At 48.9% G+C, this 18,180-nt stretch overlaps 6 protein-coding genes across 6 annotated transcripts, besides 3 other annotated features; all 6 read right to left on the reverse strand.

Annotated features, from left to right (window-relative positions):
• Positions 1-18,180: part of a sequence feature (sequence corresponds to BAC RPCI93-5E12) that runs on past both edges of the window.
• Positions 210-235: a sequence feature (AT_rich).
• Positions 302-7,813, reverse strand: Tb927.4.620 (hypothetical protein, conserved; the record flags this gene model as incomplete). Its single annotated transcript, XM_839119.1, has 1 exon — positions 302-7,813. The coding sequence occupies one exon, from the start codon at positions 7,811-7,813 to the stop codon at positions 302-304; it is 7,512 nt and encodes a 2,503-aa protein (XP_844212.1).
• Positions 8,011-8,039: a microsatellite.
• Positions 8,251-9,156, reverse strand: Tb927.4.630 (hypothetical protein, conserved; the record flags this gene model as incomplete). Its single annotated transcript, XM_839120.1, has 1 exon — positions 8,251-9,156. The coding sequence occupies one exon, from the start codon at positions 9,154-9,156 to the stop codon at positions 8,251-8,253; it is 906 nt and encodes a 301-aa protein (XP_844213.1).
• On the reverse strand, positions 9,498-10,886 carry Tb927.4.640 (hypothetical protein, conserved; the record flags this gene model as incomplete). The annotated part of the gene is made up of 1 exon (XM_839121.1): positions 9,498-10,886. The coding sequence occupies one exon, from the start codon at positions 10,884-10,886 to the stop codon at positions 9,498-9,500; it is 1,389 nt and encodes a 462-aa protein (XP_844214.1).
• Positions 11,381-12,118, reverse strand: Tb927.4.650 (chaperone protein DNAJ, putative; the record flags this gene model as incomplete). Its single annotated transcript, XM_839122.1, has 1 exon — positions 11,381-12,118. The coding sequence occupies one exon, from the start codon at positions 12,116-12,118 to the stop codon at positions 11,381-11,383; it is 738 nt and encodes a 245-aa protein (XP_844215.1).
• On the reverse strand, positions 12,401-14,464 carry Tb927.4.660 (hypothetical protein, conserved; the record flags this gene model as incomplete). Its single annotated transcript, XM_839123.1, has 1 exon — positions 12,401-14,464. One exon carries the CDS (start codon positions 14,462-14,464, stop codon positions 12,401-12,403), a length of 2,064 nt encoding a protein of 687 aa, XP_844216.1.
• Tb927.4.670 (hypothetical protein, conserved) lies at positions 16,009-17,967 on the reverse strand (the record flags this gene model as incomplete). The annotated part of the gene is made up of 1 exon (XM_839124.1): positions 16,009-17,967. One exon carries the CDS (start codon positions 17,965-17,967, stop codon positions 16,009-16,011), a length of 1,959 nt encoding a protein of 652 aa, XP_844217.1.

An 18,180-nucleotide genomic window follows, 5' to 3' on the forward strand; every position in this document is an offset into this window, starting at 1 on the left:
ATCCACCTTTATCACGGGAGTCACGGCCTCATATACAATTGGACCATACCTGACACCTCGGGACTGCAGAACCACGGACACTTGTCGACAGTTTACATAAACACAACTGAGAGCAACATTGCCACAGCAGGTGGAGTACGAATTCGGTAAGTCCCCTGGACTCTCAACATAACAAGTACAGAGGTATCTCCCTCCTCCCCCCCCCCCCCAAAAAAAAAAAATAATAATAATAATACAACTTCCCCACAACACAGCGACAATAATAAAAGTAAAGCATATAAAATTAGAAGACATTGAAATGTTACTTTGCCTTCACATTATGATGGATCACACCATATGAAATATGCAATTGGGTACTGGGGCCCGCCGCGTCTCCGTTCGAGCCCTTGACAGCCTCCGCAAGTGCCTTTCCGCCGCCTCCACCAACAAAAGACAAACACCTCTTGCTAAACACATTACATTCACTCGCTGTAAGGGTAAAGATATTGCTCAATACGTGATGTACTCCACGCGCGAGGAGGAGGATCGAAACAACGTAATTCTTCTCGTAAAAAAAGTCCATGTAAGCCCTGCACGTGTCACACCCTTGCTCACGACAGTATGACGCGTCATTGGTGGCCATGGCTATGAGTACTGTTTGAAGATGATCTAGAGAGAGCTCGGCAATGACGGAGGGCTTGATAATGTCAGAGAAGGACCCACATGCACTCACCAAAACATTGGCATAAGCCTTGTTAGCAAAAATACGATGCACATAGGCTAGAGATGGCCTGCTTGAAGAGCCCTGCCCATCCTTGACGAAGGTAACGATTTCAGCGTTAGACGTTTTCGTTCGTCCTCCACCAAAGATATACTGCAGCGCTTCCTCGTTCTCGCCAAACGGATCAATAATATAGGCCACTCCGTTTGATTGAGGCTTCCCTGTACGCAACGCCGTCTTCTGCCGTAAGTTTAAAACTGATAACTCTCTGTGAACGGCCATAAAAGACGAAAGCTCAGGAAGCTGCTCGAAGGGAAGTGGCTGAAGGATGGGATCCAGGCAGAGATATAGGCTGCATGATGCCGCTCGTTGAGATGAGAATAAATCACTGAAGTCCCCAAGCAAAGGAAATACCACTGTCCTCACCTTCTCGAGGTACGAGTGAAAAACCGACCCCCACTTCGCATCAGGAGACCGCTCACCGGCAGAAGGTCCGGCGGCTACTTCTACTTTCTTGAGACGCTTAAGTTCCTCAATCTGAGATGTACACTCACGGAGAGCCCCCATGTCCAACTCCGCCCGTCGGGAACACACCTCACCGTCCTGTCTTCGAAAAGCCACTAGGAAGTACGATGTGGTTCCCTCGCGCACAGCACTGAGGGTGCATATGTCCGACAGCAGAGGGTCAGCCTTATTAGGCTCCGCCGGCCATGCTCCCACAAGGTCAAAACGCCTCCACATGCTAGAAATCTCCATGAGATTGTTCCGCAGGGAATCAAAAGCTTTGGTGTTGACCAGGTAGGGCGCATCCATCTTTGTCTTGTTTACCAAACGAATAAGTTCAGCCTCAGGTGTGGTGTGAGTCAAAGAAGTGACAAGATCGCTCACAAAACCGTACATAGCCGCCGTTTCCGCGTACTCGATGGCCGTCCCAGCAGCGTTAAAGTTACCAGACAACATAAAATTGTGAGCCAAATAAATGTAACATTTCGCCATTTGTTTGTACTCAAACATGTGTCTCGCTTGCCGAACAGCTGCGAGCAGAAGCATCTGCAAGTTACTATTAATTTCTATCCATGCGTTCGCAGCAAGGCGATTTGGATCTTCAACATGAATACTAGCGAGTTTCGCAGCGCGGCGTTCCGCTACCGACATCCTCCGAGGAACTGATGGGTGTGGTACAGAAATCGTGATTTTTGACCACTGTGCCGTTAGAAATGCGTTCTCGCGTTCATTTACGTCCCCACTGAAAGTAGTGTTTACTGAAGCCTCAGGACTTTCCATCGCTCTGGTAGCCGCCGTAAGCCTCCGGCTAAACTCACTTAGTGCAGCGATGATGCTGGCTTCCATTTGAACAGAAGATACGGTGCCAACACCACCCATCGCACGATAGAGCAAGGCTTCAATGTGTGGCGTAGAAGTGTTGACCATATAGTTAAGTGGAATGCCGAAGTGACTTAGAGAACTCGCAACCTCATTATCATGACCACAAATCCCCTCCTGTGAGGGTAAAGCCGCATTAGCGCTATCGTTAAGCATCCTACTCTGCTCGTAGAGAGCGGGGTCACGCATGTAACTGGCAACATAGCCCTCCAACTCCACCGGTCCCCCAGTGGGAATGCCCAGGTCCGCGACCGACAGCGCGCTGAAACGTTGTGATATAAAGTTCTTCAGCAACTTCCGTTCCAAGCAGTTGCGTGCACACATTACTAAAACCTCATCGTACGCCGCTGCCGCGGAAGGACACGTGGTAACGTCACCCCCCAGAGCTAAGACTGGAACGACAGCGTTGACCTCGCTCTGTAACATGTCTGCCACTTTAAGGATCTCAGAGTACTCATTGAACAATCGCTCGGGTAACGCTTTGTCCACACCCCCCTTCCCAGTTGCCAGCACGTCATCCACGCACGGCCGCAAAATCTGACGCACCCGAAGCGACACCAGTCGACTCTTCCAATCCGCGTATTGGTCCAGCTGCGAGCAAACTTCATCAAGCAATCCCTTCACATCACCCTCTCGGGGCCCTCCAGGAAATAGTGTGTCAAAGGGCCGACGAAGAAATGCAACAAACCGAGGGGCGCACCTCTGTAGAAGAACCTTATGGCACATTTCGGTTGTGTCCTTCTCGATGTCACCTTCACCAACTTCTTCAAGGCGCCACAGCAACCGCGTCAAAAGCTGGCGTACGAAAGCTACGGCCTCGGCGACCTTATCACAAGACAGGAAACCGTCGATATGCACCAATTGCAGTTCCGTCCACGCAGCAACCGTGAGTGAAGTGGGAAGCCCCGTTCCTTCGCCATCACCCATATCTTCAGTTTTTGTCTCTTCTTCAGTACTGTCCTCCGCACTCGCTTCCTCACTTGTAGGGGGGTCCCATCGACCCCGAAGAATACTAGCACGAGCCTCCAGCAGATGACACCGTGCCAACGCACCTCTATCTCCCGTCCGAGAAGCACACTGTTTTACCTTTGCCTTCCACAGTAAAGCTTCTTGCACGCGACCAAGGGTAAAAAGGTCCTCGGCTTCACTCAGAATAAACCGATGTGTACTCCCAACAAAGTTGCTGAAATCTAGTGGTCCAGAGGACGGCCACGGTACTGACAGTGCAGGAGTCTCCGTGGATAAAAGCACCTCATTAACGCTCGACCAGCATTCCGCATCCGGCGGTTCTACGTTATACGCATCACACACCTCAGCCCATCCACATCGTGCAGCTGATATGAATCCCTTTAGACGAACAGCTCGCACGGCAGCCCTCCCGCGAGGATCAGACTCATCATATCGCCAGTATATGCAGAACTCGACCCAGCTCAAAATGAGAAACACATACAGCTCCATCCCATCTTCAAGGAGGTAATCACAAACATCTAACAACATCCCCCACAGTCTATGCGTGTTCAAGGCGAGACCGTCTTTGCACAGATCACGTATGATAATCGCATGTTGAGGATTGGCATGAAACCCCCGCCATTCGTACAATGTCTCCGGAAGGTGCAACGGGTCCACTTTTACGCCTCTGATATCCTCTCCTCTGTGAATCTGCAGGAGAACTGCAACAACTTTCCAGCACGATAAGACATAATAGAGAAGGGTCGATGCACAACACCGCTTGTAGACAAACGGCCTACTAGCGCATGGCGTGATCGGAGCCACTACAAACAAGAAGTAGAGAAGGCGCAGAGCCGTCAAAGTCTCCAGCAGGGACGGTAAGTCTTTTTGCTTATCGACCGGAACAACGTTTGTGCAGGTGAGACTCTGAGCAATGGCAAATGTCCGCCCCACCATCGTGCCTGTGAGAGCGTGACGGAGGGCAGGTGAAACATCTGTATTGCGCCGACCAGCACTTTTATTTAACCACGCACTGAGTAGCATACTATCCACGCGTTCCAGGTCGCTTAGTCCATTCATAAGCAGTGATATAAGTTCGCTTTTCGTAACGGCATTGCGTCCTGCAAGCCATTCCGCCATGCTGAGAACCAAATCGGCTCTTTGAACGGGTTTACCTTCCAATATCTTCAATGCCTGATTCCATGCTCTCATGCCCTCGGAGATATCATGCGCGTTCTTCGCAACGGCAACGCACACCGCTGCCTCCACCTCTGCGTCCACAGTTCTAGCTTTCTCATGCAACTCTGATGTCGAAAGCCTCAACTTCGTACGGAGTTGCGCCTCGTATGCACACAAGGATCCATGATATCTTGACGGAAGCACGCGCAGAAGCTCATGCATTTGTTTTATCCCCTCGTCATAATTTTCGTCCTCCAGCAGGCTTGTAAAAAGATAGCCGCCTAGTGTGCTGGTCAGTGTGCATAAGTCATCGAATTCAGCGTCACACCTGCCATTGGTCCGCGACCGTAAAAATTTATTAACTATCCTCAAGATAGGTGGAGAAAGGAGAATTCGAAGCCCCGACTGCAGCACTCGATAAGAAGCCCGAGAAATGGATGTGGCAACGCGGCACAAAGCGCGATAAGCCTTTGTTATTTGGGTAATTTGCGCTTCTGGTATGGAGCGGGATGCCGCCACCGCGCTGTTTGTTATGGCCACAAGAACCCTTTTCTCAAACTCAAGACGATGCGTCCTGTCGGCTCCAACCCCGAGATGCAAGAAAAGCGTGGCCTCATGAAGTAAAATGTCTGCGTACCAATACCAATCCATGTCACTTGGCTTCGGTTGCATCCCACCATTCGAATTGGCCACGACGGAGCCCTTTAAGTTACCTAAATACATGACTGATGGGGACGGTTGCTGAGTCGAAACAACGGTGCTTGCTAAAGATTTATCCCTACCTGAATTCACAGTTATAAGAGATTTGGTGCCCCACCCAAGTTTGCCTTCATGGTACAACCGATCGGCGGTACGGCAGATTTCGAGCGTTACTCTTTCATTTTGGGGTATTTGCACGCTGTGAGATGCCAATCGAGCACACAACTCTACTGATGGGTCGGCTCTAAGCATATCTAAGCATTCCGTGTTAACCAAATGCCGTCTCTCGTCGAGTTCAATAGGTCCATTCAAGCGACCCAACAAAAAGAGCAACTGCTCTTGCGGGTGAGTAGAGGTTTCGTGGGTTCTATCAAGAAGTCGATTGATGCACGGAAGAATAAGAGAGAAATTCTTCCTCCGGGATGGTAGTGACCATTTGCTCATTATTTGGTGGCAGGCCTCCGCCGCCTGCTTGAGTACACTATTATGTGCCTCACATATGGGATACAAATAAGTTTTGCGCATTGTTTCGGCCAAAGACTCACAGTGAAGCTCACCATTAACTTCTCCCTTCGCACTGATGTACGTCTGTACAAGCGACATAACGTATCCAAAGCCGATACTGTCAAATAGTTTGTATTCACCCATGGGATCAGCGTTTACTTGACCCAATGCAAGAGAAAGGTCACGTAGGGTTGCTGCAGCAGGAAGAAACAAGCCCTTTTTGAACATTTCAGTGTTTTGATTGATCAACGCAGTGCATGCGTTAAGGACAATCCACCCCCCACCGTATCCTGCTGCGCTCAGCCTAGCACCAAGTTGTGCTGCTTTGGATATGTGAGACATACCATCTTCATGGGTGGCATCACCTAAGGCACGGGGAGATGTTTGTCCTCGCTTTTCCAGCAACTCCGACATAACCAAATGAGCTTCAGCCTTCATGGCGAGCAAGTCTCTAGCGAAGCCATTATCTGGAACAGCAATCCGAGCGAGACCCTCCGCAGCTTTAATAATAATCTCATCAACCGCAGGATCATTAGTCGTCGAAGCCTCCTTGAGTAACAGGTAGTAAACATTAGGAGTACTAAAATCTTCGAATGTAAACGGTACCCGTTCATCAACGGTTTCGCGTACAACGTCTTGTTTTCGACTTTTTCCGCCTTTATTTTTCTCCCCGTTTACCGATACGTTCTTCGTCCTCGTCTCGGCTACGGATTCCGTGCGAGTAATCGGAGGAAGTCTATCAGCCGCCGCCTGCAAAAGAGGGACACGATTAGCCGATGCTAGCCGAGCTTGCTCGATAAGATGAACGATATGATCCCCATCCGAAATAAAGGAAGTGCCCTCATGTGCCTTCCGCACCACGGCACGGCGCCTTAACCACAGAAGGGCAAACTCCATGGGATAGGCGGAGGTATTGTCCGCACTTCCCGACAACTGCTCTACTGCCAAAGCCTTGTCAATCTGTTCAATGGTAGCATTCATATTTTCCTCTTCAAACTCCGCCAATGCTGATTCATATGCCGCACGAACAAAAAGTCGGTTTAGCCTGCTGTTGCACAACCTTAGCAGCATCACTATTCTACTCAATGTGAGACGCAACCTCCCACGAGTTTGGGGTTGCAAGAGCGGAAGACACAAATTCCACAGCACCACACAACCAACCTCAATTGCGTACATGCTTTCCGATACATCTACAGACGTACGAGCGGCATCTATCACGTCCTCGACGTGGCCGATGCATGCAAACAGCTTTTCCGCCATATTCTTTGTAAGATAACCAGCGTCTAACGCCTTGCTTGCGGCCAGCGAGCCACAGTCACGAGCCCTCATGATGGCTTTGGCGTATTCAGTGAACAATCGGGCGCGGGCATTATCGCCATTCAGAAGTTTTGGTAAAATTGTATTACACGTGTCATCCGCACCGCACATGGCTAACGCAAGGGCAACCTCACTGAGTACATCTGAGATAATCGCAGGATCGCGGAACGCCGCCTCTGCTTCAGCGGCCTTACGGCCCTTTTGTTTCACTTCCTTCTTCTCGGGGTCGCCGAGGAGTTTTTCAGTTGCCTGAATGAGCTCCTGCTTAGCGCTTGAGTCATCTGTTGCACCACAGAAAAATGAATACACAGCAGCAAGTGCCTGAAACACAGGTCTGGTATTATCTTGCTTCGTCCGGTTTGATGATGTACTGGCTGTGAAGGCAACCTGAATGCGGTAAAATTGTAATTGAAGTCGCTCAGAACCCGTCTTTGCAACAAGTTCTGCACCGGACACAATCTGATTGAGCGCATCCTGAACCCTTCCGGTAGCCCGCAAGCAGACGGCATAACGCACAATCCACTGCAGCTGAGTATGAATTCCTCCAAGTGAAAGCTTTTCATGCAAAGTTACAACCAACACCAGAATATCCAACATGCTGTTGCTTATTATTCGACCGCAAACATCTTGAATAGACAGCCAGAGGTAGTCGATACCTGCGATAAGGGTCTCCGGTTCCTTCGGCCACTCCTCTAGTACAATCTTTATACCTGAAACAATCTTCGTCGCGCAACGAATGTGCGCTGCCAGTTTAGCCCTACCACGCAGCGAGTGAGGCACACCACTCAAAGCTACGAGAGCATCACAATAAAGAGCCCGTGCCTCCAGTGCCTTCGTTTGAGCCCGCCTCCCTGTGTACTTCTTCAAACAAGCCCCTGCTAGTGCCCACTCCTTCTTCTCAATGGCAGCCTCCGTGCAGAGAATGTACAACTCACTCGATACATTCCGCTCCAGTGACGGGTCCCCTTCAGAAGACTCTTCAAACTCTTGCAACATTTTGTACGCTGCGTGCACGGCTTCAGCCGTGTAACTGCTGCGACTGGCACGCAGTTGTTGTTTCACCGCATTGGATACATACGCCATGGTCGCAGTTTGGGTGTTCTCCCCTCTATATGCAGCTAATTATTCAAATACTTGCGCAGGTAGACATGTACATGAAAATACAAACATTAGCGTTTGGGTAGAAGTGAAAAAAGAAGAAAAAATAAAGGACGTTGGAAGCTAACGAACACACTTGTGCGTGAAGGCAAAATGAATCAGTGTATGGATTTATTCATACCTATGTATATATATATATATATATATATATCAGTAACTAGGAAACACAATGACGCTGTCCAAGCCGCTGGATCATGCAGCGGCCGCGTGTAGCAGAGAAATCAAGACAACCCTCAAAGACACGACGTTGAACCGTACTCAACTATACGAAACGAAACGGGGTTAAGGAGGTAACCGCTCAAACCACAACAACAGGGCGCTCTCCCACTAACCACAACCGTTCAAGTCCAAACGTCCAGACTCTACTGTTCCTTTAACATATTCTCCACACACGCAAATCGTGCCGCGCAGAGGGATGCAGCACAATAACGGAGCAACATATCCCCCGCCACCGTCGGCAGCACCGTTCGCCTAAATGCCCCAAACGCTTCATCTAACACCGCAGCGTCCTTCACGCCCTCACGTTTTAATCCCGCGTATACATCTTCAGCAAGACTCAGTGCCCTATGGTACTCACCGCGTTCAACAAATCGCAAAAACTCTGCCTCCGATTTCAACGCCCGCAGCTGTCGTGACACGAGCATGGTTGGGCTTAGTGATGTGCGGAACTTAAAGAAGTCCAAAATGCCGCGAACGGGCTCAGCCGCGGGAGCTTTCCCCGCCTCAACGATAGCGCGTCCGAGATTAAAGGCCGTTACACGCACAACAGCTGGTGAAGGGATGCTGTTTATGTACTTGAGCGGTGCAGCAACAAGGTTTACATCCTCACTTTCTGCATCCTTAAGAACTGCAGATAATTCTTCATTGAAGGGCAAACCAGCTTTCATTTTGTGCTTCAGTGCCTCATAATTGAGACCCACTGAAATGAGTTTTTTGCTTGTATAACCAAACTCCTCAAGCTCACGTTCCACCCGCTGCGAAACCAAATGCACTTGACTTGCTAATGTAGTTCCCACTTCCTGATAGTAGTGTTGCGCCAACGATATATCATTAAAGTCGTCCAAAAGCGGTTTAGCTTGTGCCGCATAACTCTCCTCCTTCGCCCGCATTTCATTATCAATCTTCTGCATTTCTTTCTCCATGAACTCCTTCTCCGCTTCGTGTTGCAGCCGTGCGGCTGATAGTTTAGTCCGAGCAATTTCATTACGTACCATCTCACGGGATAACAATCTCTCAGACGGCGTAAATAAGGAGTAAATGAACTGCATGTTACCCTTTCTTGCTCTTCATCCAAACCGTGCAGAATGCAGGTCCCCCCGCAAAAAAAAAAGAAGTTAAAAATACACATTTTTCCTGAAGGAATTCAGGCACCATTAAAAAAGAAAATATTACGGGGCATGATTCGGGCCGCGATCCGTGATCCATTCAAGCACTTCCACATCGGGGAATATTCGTCATGCACTGACACCTGCGAAAGGTTGGCATCCACACAAATATCGGTAACCATCAAAAAATTTGGAAGGGAGGAAACTGGTGGCCCACCATTAAACCAAGTAGACCACTTCGTAACACGTCGGCAACCGAACCAACAGCAAGGGATCAAACGGAATCAAAACCTTCTCTTGACCCACCCAGGATTTTTCTTGTAAATCTCACTAAGGTTCGACTTGTCAAAGCGTAGAAGTGTGGTAAGCACGGGAAAAAGGTTCTTGGCCACGTTGGTGTCTCCGCTGGAACAGAGGAGCTGCACAACCGTGAACCTCAAATAAGTTGCTAGCTGCCCATCAAATACCAAACTGTTCTCTTGGTCTTTCGTTGTATTCGACTGGTGCCGTGTGGCGACAAGGCGTCTCCGTGTTGCACACAGTTCATCTGACAACCGACTCACATCCCCTTCAAGTTCTGCAATACGAGAAAGTGCCTCAGGAAGCGTTGAGGGTTTATTTTGCCCATTAAAGTCCTTAACACTGCAACTCCCCAAGACCGGGCCACCTACACCTGAGTGGGTTCTCTTGACAGCAGCTAGTTCTTGCGTTAACTTTTGATTTTCTTCCTGAGCTCCCCTCAATTCTTCCTGAAGGGACTTTAAATGATCCAACAGCTCCCCGTACGCTGCGTCATCTCGCTGCTCCGACTGTCCCCTAGCCTGTGCGCCTTCCCCTAAATGTTTATTCCCGGTCTCCGCTGTTTCTAATGCCCTTTCCTCCAACTCGGCACGCAGTTCCGCCATATCTTGCTCATACCGCGACATCAATCTCTCCATTTCGTCACGGTGTTGGTCAAAAATGATAGATTCCCGGACGGTAAACTCGTGCCGCATATTTTCCCTTTCCTCTTCCAACCGCTCTTCAAACGCATTAATCTGCTCCGCGTTTGGTCGGCTTGCCATTGCCGCTTGAGAGGCTTCAAATGATGCCTTGGCCTCCTCCAAAGTTTCCAATCGGTTCTGTAAGGTTTCTAGGGCTTGATCACGCCGCTCAATGGCAGATTTGCGTTCCACTAATTCCGCCTGCGCGCCAGTAAGTGTCTCACGGAGACCGGCCAGCTCCTGCTCGAGGGCTTCAGTAGTCTTCTTTTGCATTCGCAACGTTTGGGCAGTCCTTCGCTTGTGCTTTTCTAACTCACGCCATGTTCCCACAGCAATGTCAAGCGCAGCATCAGACTTGTCCAAAAGTATTTCGACTAATGCATCCGATGAAGCGGTCACCCATGCCCCGACATGACTAAAATAGTGAGACTCCGCAAAACTGCTGCATTCGGGCACAGCACCCGAAGTGGATGCAGCCGCTGTGGCAACACTCTTTGCATTTTGCAACTGCTGACTGAGTTGATCGTTGGCTGCTCGGGATTCTTCCAGTTCAGTGGTAAGTTCTATAATTCTGTTACGCAGCTCCGTGACGCCTACTTGAGTCTTCTCCTTCCAGACCTGCATCCGGTGTTTGGCTTTCTCAAGCTCTTCGCGCAGTTGCTGCACTTCACTATTTACAACAGCGTCCATCGGTACCTCAGCCGTTGTTTCCTATAGCAACTTATCTGTACATCAAGAGAGAAAAAGAATTTAAACGAGTAACAGAAAAGACTTTATGCTGCGGTGGGAAGAGATTGGTGGGAACCACACACACACACACACCATAGGTTGGTGGACCAATCAATTTGGAAAGACAGCAACCTAGTTTTCCCGAACGAACTAAATGTAGGAAGAAAAAAATAACTTCTTTTGATGCCAAAGGAAGACGAGGAAAACATATATAAGGAAACACGAAAACGTCGCCATACGGGGTAACATTTACATCACAAAGCTGTTAGACAATAACAGAACACGCAGCGTAGAATAACCCTTTCATCCTACAACCCACGAACTATAACAGAAGAGCGAAAGCATACACGGGCACACATGTTCATATACGCATATGCATATTTGCACCTATATTGGCACAGCAGTGCAACTTCACGCCTCATTAATAACACGAACTAGTTAAACATGAATCCTTCCTATTGTCCATCAGCATCTTCGAGCACCGCTCCTATCGGTTGCCGCGCAACAGTATAATTAGCAAACGGCCCACCCGACTGCCACGGCATATGAACTAAAGGTGAAAGTGATCGCTTCTCCTCCAGCATCTCCCTCGAAATGCTCTGTTGCAGATGTCCAATTTCATCCATTACATCACGTGTCATGCGGTCGGTTCGCCACGGATGCCATCCGCGTACATCTTTATGCCCTCCCTCATCATGCAACATGCTCTCGGTGTAGCTCCATCTGCTACGCAATATTTGTAACTGTGTGTGGAAGGCGCGATACGCGTAGAAGGACACTACAAATATGACAAGTGCCAGGAAAAACGCAAAGTCCTGCAAACTAAAGGAGCGGTACTCTGGGTTACCAGCTGTCTCCCTGTGTATGGTATTTGTCATGTTATCGTAATTCATGCGGCGGAAATTGACGTCGGTACCGCCAGCACGGTTGCTTTCACCCTTGTCATGGCGATGGGCAAGCAGTAATTTGTGTGCCTCACGGAGAAGTTGAAACTGCTCACTTGTACCACCATGGTCTGGGTGAAACCGCATCACTAGTTTGTTGAAGCGTTTCTTGATTTCAGTCACCTCCAACCGATCGCTCATCTCAAAACCAAATATAGAACATGCCTGCTGATACGTCATGTAACCCTTGTCACCCGCAATGGTACCCTCAAACTTTTCGTAGACGAGCCGTACAGCACTGCGGCGCATTGGTAGGGAGAAAGAACACTAAGAAGGCGAAGAACAAGAGCAGTGACGGAGAAGGAGAGTAAAAAACGGAACACAAAAGTGTATACAGAGAGAATCGTAATAGATGCAGAAACTCATTCATATATATATATACATATATATGAATTCCTCTGAAACATAGTGGCTCAACAAAAGCACATATATGTATTATTGAAATTCGTTTTAGACAGATTTCATGCTTCTAACCACCAAGTTCCAACATGTACATGATAGGGGATCTTTGGCGCGTGCCCCGGTATCCCTTTAACCCCAAGTAAGTGGGCGAATAAGTCTGAGGAGCTGATACACACATCGTCGTAAGAGGAAATTAGTTCGATGAAGGGCCATGAGTCGAACCTCTTCTCCTTTCTCCTTCAGCAGAAGTGTGTAGAGGTTGAGATGTGTCTCGTGGTCCTCGAGTATTCGTAGGTCCGGCACATCGTCACGCTCCCTAAAGGCCGAAAAGGCGCAACAATGTGTCTGATACCTTATACTGTGCCACTCACCATCCGCCTCTGCTGTTAGGTCGGGGGAGTCTTCGGTGCCTAAATACACCTGCTTCGACATACGGAAGAGTGCCAGGTCTGCGTCTTCTCCGCACTTATTGTGCCGCGAACTAGCTATGATGTAAAAGAGACAGAACTGTGCAATGTCTGCATACACTTTCTCCTCCAGCTCCGAGGACTTGGGCACAATGTCCTCAATAAACTCGGCATCTTCGTCGCGCAACATGAAGTTAAAGCCTGCTTGGGAGAGTAATCTCACCAGCGTAGCGGGCTCCAACCAATCCGCTCGCAAAGCCGCCAGCTCCGGGTCTCCAGGGGAAATAAGTTTGCACTTGGCATCGCAGATAAGTATACGGAACTCGCGGTCACTTCCTTCGCCCCGGTGACGGCCTTCTAACACCATCATCACCTGATCGAAGCTCACCGGCTGCAGCCGCCACTGCTCATACGGCACATCAAACCCTTTCCCCTGCAAAATGGTGAAGGTGCCAAATTCCCCTGTGGCGAAGCTACACATTCGCTCCGGTCCCGTTGAATCTGGAGAACTTGATGTGTGGCTGCACGGCTCCCATTCTTTTGTCTTCTCTACCCATTTGCCAATTAGAAGCGTGGGCTGGCGCATGACAATCGTGGAGGGAACCTCAAATGACACCCGCAGAGCGGGATTTTCATCAGTGGCCTCTAGAACAGGTGGAGGGTACGGAACAACATGTAACTTATGTGCTTCCTCCGTCTCAGAGCGATAAAGCCAGTCACCGCTTTGCTTTGGTCGCTCCGTAAAGCTCAATAGATCTATTTTTATCACACAAGGCAGTGCGTAGTATTCACGCCCGCCGGAGCCCCGACATCCATACGGGTCAAAACGGAGCTGGATGACGCGCAATGCAACGTTTTCCTTGCTCAACCCAAGCGCCTTAGGAAGCTTCGGTAGCGCACTGGATTTAGGATCCAGTCGCATGGAAACGACGGGAAATACAAGTGAAGCAAAGCTGCGAGTTGTTTCCTTCACCTTCACCCAAAGTCCAAATTTAGCGACAGGGTTCGCTGATGGCACGGCCACCGTGAGAAACTCACTGTCAGGTCCATCTAAAATCACATCGTAGTTTAGCAAAGTATGAATTGTGACAAAGTCAAACGCAAACATCACCTGCTCATACACGTTCCCAATATTCTCACCGAAAAACTTCAGATCCTCTGTCTTTCCAAGTGTAAGGCAACGATCCGCTTCCAGACGGATTGTCTCCACCAGATCGTACGCCATGACACACCGATTAAGCTCCTCATTCAACATCTTCCGACGTGCTGCTGGAGGAATTCCAAGTTCCCCTTGGTGAAATCGGTGAACACGCAGACTGCTATTGGAATTGTCGCGTTTGATATTGACTTCTACAGGCGGGGAATAATGACTGTAATGCTCCTCACTGTCCCTCCAGACGCTCAGAAATGTGTTGATTGCACTCTGAGACCTTATCGGTGGAAGGCGTGACGCCTCGGGAATGAGGCTCCACAGACGGTGTTTCTCGCATTCCTTGTACGCGAGCTGCTCCTGCTCCACAAGTTCGTCTTCAAAGGCGGTGTAGACGTCTTGATCCAACCGAAGGCGTTCCTTTTCAGCGGCCTTGTCGAGTGAAAACTTCTGAAGAGCCACCCGATCGGTCTGCTCCATCTTCAGTCGCTCACGCTCATGCAGTTTGTACAACTTATCAGCCGTCTCCACCGCCTTATTAATGGCGATTTGCGCCGGCTTAAGCTTTTTCGGCTTGTCATCCTTCCTGTCGTCCTTACCACCCCTGCCTATCACTTTCACAGTTTTAGGTGGCATTGTTCCCTCCCACAGCTTCCGTTAGAGCTCGTGAAAGTCGGGTCTACAAAGATGTCGAAGAAGAAAGTAAAAAGATGATGAAAATACAGAGGAAGGGGAAACAGTGAGCAGCTAATAATGCTCCTCAGGTCACTGAGTCACCGCGGCAGAGCACCAAGAATAGACAAATAGTTGGATGTCAGGTGAGGTTGAAGAAGTAGGGGGAGGGAAGCAACGAAAATTGAAAATACCCTTAAAGGTTTGCCTCAAATACCGCTTAGTCAATTATTATCCTCATATTATGGTGACCAGTATTACCCTCATCAATAACCAACCCAAAGTAGCCCCTCAAGGAGCTACCTTTGCACTTTCATCAGATAGAGGAGAAATCAGCACGCAACCTCTACACACTTTATATGCAACTCCAACTGCTGGTCACCTCCCTCCACGTTGCATTTCCAGTTTCTGCTCTCGCACAGACCACACGAATCAACGCGCAGCAATTTAGTTTCCCACACGCAAGTCTCCGCATACGCCCTTCCATTGAAGCACAACACAATCTCACAATGAGTGGGAAAGGGGAAAGATAAGAGAACACGTCTCTGTGAATTGTGGCGACATGCATATGCGTGATCATCTACTACTCGTGATTCAAACGAACAGCGGTTGTCGTTCTTGTTGTTATTGTTTTTCCTAGCGACTAGCCCGCGCGTCTAAGGTACCAGTACCTCAACTCCCACTCCATAAAATGAGCGAAATGCTCGCTGACAACCTTCTCCAGACCTCGAATGTATGGAAAAGCAAGGTCACAGTGCAACGCGTGCACACATGAAAATAAAATATTTTGGTCAGTCTTAACGCTATTGTCTCTGAACCCAACTCTCTCAACGCAAAATTTGCGTATCGTGTAGAAAAGAGGGGAACTTGGTTTTTTCTTCCTTTATTACCATTATCGACCCCCTTAATAACCGCGGCAGGGCTCGCTGAGTGCCGAATTTGGGAGGAAATGAAAAATATAGGAACCCGGCGGTACCAACCACGACACGACCAGAATTTTTGTAAAAAAGAGGAAATAAAAGAAGGAACCGCTAGTTTCCCTCCTTTTCTCATACCCCCTCTTGAAACCGAAGCCGTTGCCGCCATTCCCGCTACCGCACCGGCGTTCGTTTCAACAACTCATCACTGAACACTATTCGAAATATTTATGTATGCTTCCGAGATATACATACACACACACGCATTTACATTTTTTGTGTACCCTTAACGCTAGTGATCGCGCGCTAGGTGGTGAACAAAAGGGTAGTAGGCGAATTAAATATACAACATCCACAGCAGCCATACAAATGAGGAGTCGAAACTCACATTTTCTTCCCCCATCTAGAGGGGAGAAGCCGCAGCGTAACGAAAAGAATCGCGCGCCCTGCTACCACTGTAAGAAAACGTTTGTGAGAACGGTGCTCAAGCAAGGCCATGGGAGGCAAAAAGAAAATAAGAAAAATAAGAAAAGGGACCGACATGTTCCAATGCATACAGTGAACAAATATTTGAATAGTTTACATGGTGCCTCAACGAGGTGAGACACTGCGCCCTCCCTGGAGTCTGAATGGCCGCCGCGAAGCATAATCTGTTGTCCCAAAGCAGAGTCTTAAGGAGGGGTTCAGGTTGACCTCTTTGGTCACTGCCGAAACCGTCTTCCCCTTGTAACCTGGACCGTCACCTGCCATGTTTGCGTAGTTAAATAAGCGCTCACGTTTCTCAGCATTGGCATTGAAGAATCGAGCCTGCTCCCTCCGAAGTTGTGGATTGTACGAATAGATGCGGACTTGAGGTACTGGAGAGGCACCAAACTTCAATTTTGACTCTACTGCCTCGAGGCGGCGCTCCATTTGTATGGCCTCCTCGAGTGTGAGTCGGCCACTCTTAACTTCTTCCTTAAGCTGTGGAGGAATCTCTTCAATGTCTGAATGAAGCAACGCTTTCGATATGAGCTCCTTTATTTGAAGTGTATTTTCCTGTCTTGCATGCAATTCTAGCGCTCGCAGGTACCGCCTCACCTCCTCCAGTGTACCCATGTTGCGTGATGCCCCAATACCATCCAGAACATTTTGCAACAACACCTGAAGTGTGTTCAACTGTTCGTTAGTGTGCTGGCAGTGCTCGTACATAATCCTGTTCTCTTCGTGACCCACTCGCCACAACTCTTCAAGTGCATTAAGGTCAAACTCCACACTGCTCAGCGCTCTATCCACCATATGTAATACCTCTAGTTTACGAGTCTTTCTGCGCTCTGCACGGGCTTGATAAATGACGTTGATGGGTGCGCGGTGCACCAGAACCCTAGGTCGCATCTGTAGTGCCTTATTGCCCGCTATTGCGGCGTCTTCAACCTCATCCTCTATCAGCTGTGGCAGAAAACTCGTATCGTTCCCATGTACGGGGTGCAACCCCAGGTGCTGATGAATCAAGTTACCAACAGGACGCATAAAACACTTCCCAGGATAGCGGGACAACAAGCAACCCAGTAGGCAAGCTGCTGTGAATAAGAAATTTTCATCCGTTTCATCAAACTCTCCAACCAAGTTGACAGATGTACCCTGCTTGTTCATCGCATGGATCATACCATGTGTTTGCTTACCACGCTCGTTCGATATCACGGGAAATATTAAACAACTATTCATCGCTTTCCAACCGCTTTGCTCAATCTCCTCATCAGCCTCCTTGCGATCCCGCTCGATCATGGTGATTTCCTGTCGTTTCCGCCCATTAACCGCGATGCAGCTCTGACAGACAGTACGGTGGACCTCCTTCGCAAGAATTAACTCCAAGTTCGTTCCCGCTAGCGGATCCCCCTTCGTCGCAGAAAAAGGGAAACGAGCACAGCAATTGAGGTTGCCATACTCATCGTAGAGGTAAATGCGAACAACTTCACATCGCAGCGAGACAGCAATTGACTCGGCAAATAATCCAGTAGTGGCTGACATCGCTTCCGTCACCGAAAGAACTCTTACCTCGGAAGTACCCTTCATCCCAGTTCCTCGTTTACCATTTTTGCCCTTTGCCATTGGCGGGCACTCCACATTAGCCGGTGCCTGATGTGGAGGTGATTTATCCGGTTTCTGAGGCGATACGCCCAACGACGATGCTGACTTCTGCTGGCGGTACTGCACTTCATTTGCTTCCTCCATCTTGTGGAACGCAGACCTATAACCAGCCTCTACGTGCCTGTAAGCTTCACGTAGTTGCTGATTCATCATGGTATGAACATCTTTCAGTAACTGCCCTACATGCGGCACCGCGTATTCCTCGCAGCGAACGGCTATTTCATTTAGTGTGAAACTTATTTCATCCGATACAAGGTCTAGTGTTGTGGGTAATTTGTGTATCTTCTTTGACATAGCCGAGTGCTCGATTTCTAGTGTCTTCTTTAGCTCCATAACTTGCTTCACGCGCAGCTCCGCGTGCTTCATCTGCAACCGCTGCAAGAGAGGATCTTGCGCATCAGGAAGCACTTCCACAAAATCCATCGCTCCCCAAGAAACTAACTAAAGTGGTTCCACAACGGAATATATATTGTGTATAATGTTCGTGAACTTTGTTTCCCTCCCCCCCCCTCCGGTAGTCTTTGCTGACCTTCGCGGAATAAAAGTGACTGAAGAAAGAAGCGCGTGAATAACATTAACAACAGCCTATTTCGGATGTCCATTCGGTATCACAGAGAGGAAAGGGAAAGATTAAAT

This window comes from Trypanosoma brucei, chromosome 4, assembly GCF_000002445.2.
Source record: "Trypanosoma brucei brucei TREU927 chromosome 4, complete sequence".
Classification (NCBI taxonomy): domain Eukaryota; phylum Euglenozoa; class Kinetoplastea; order Trypanosomatida; family Trypanosomatidae; genus Trypanosoma; species Trypanosoma brucei.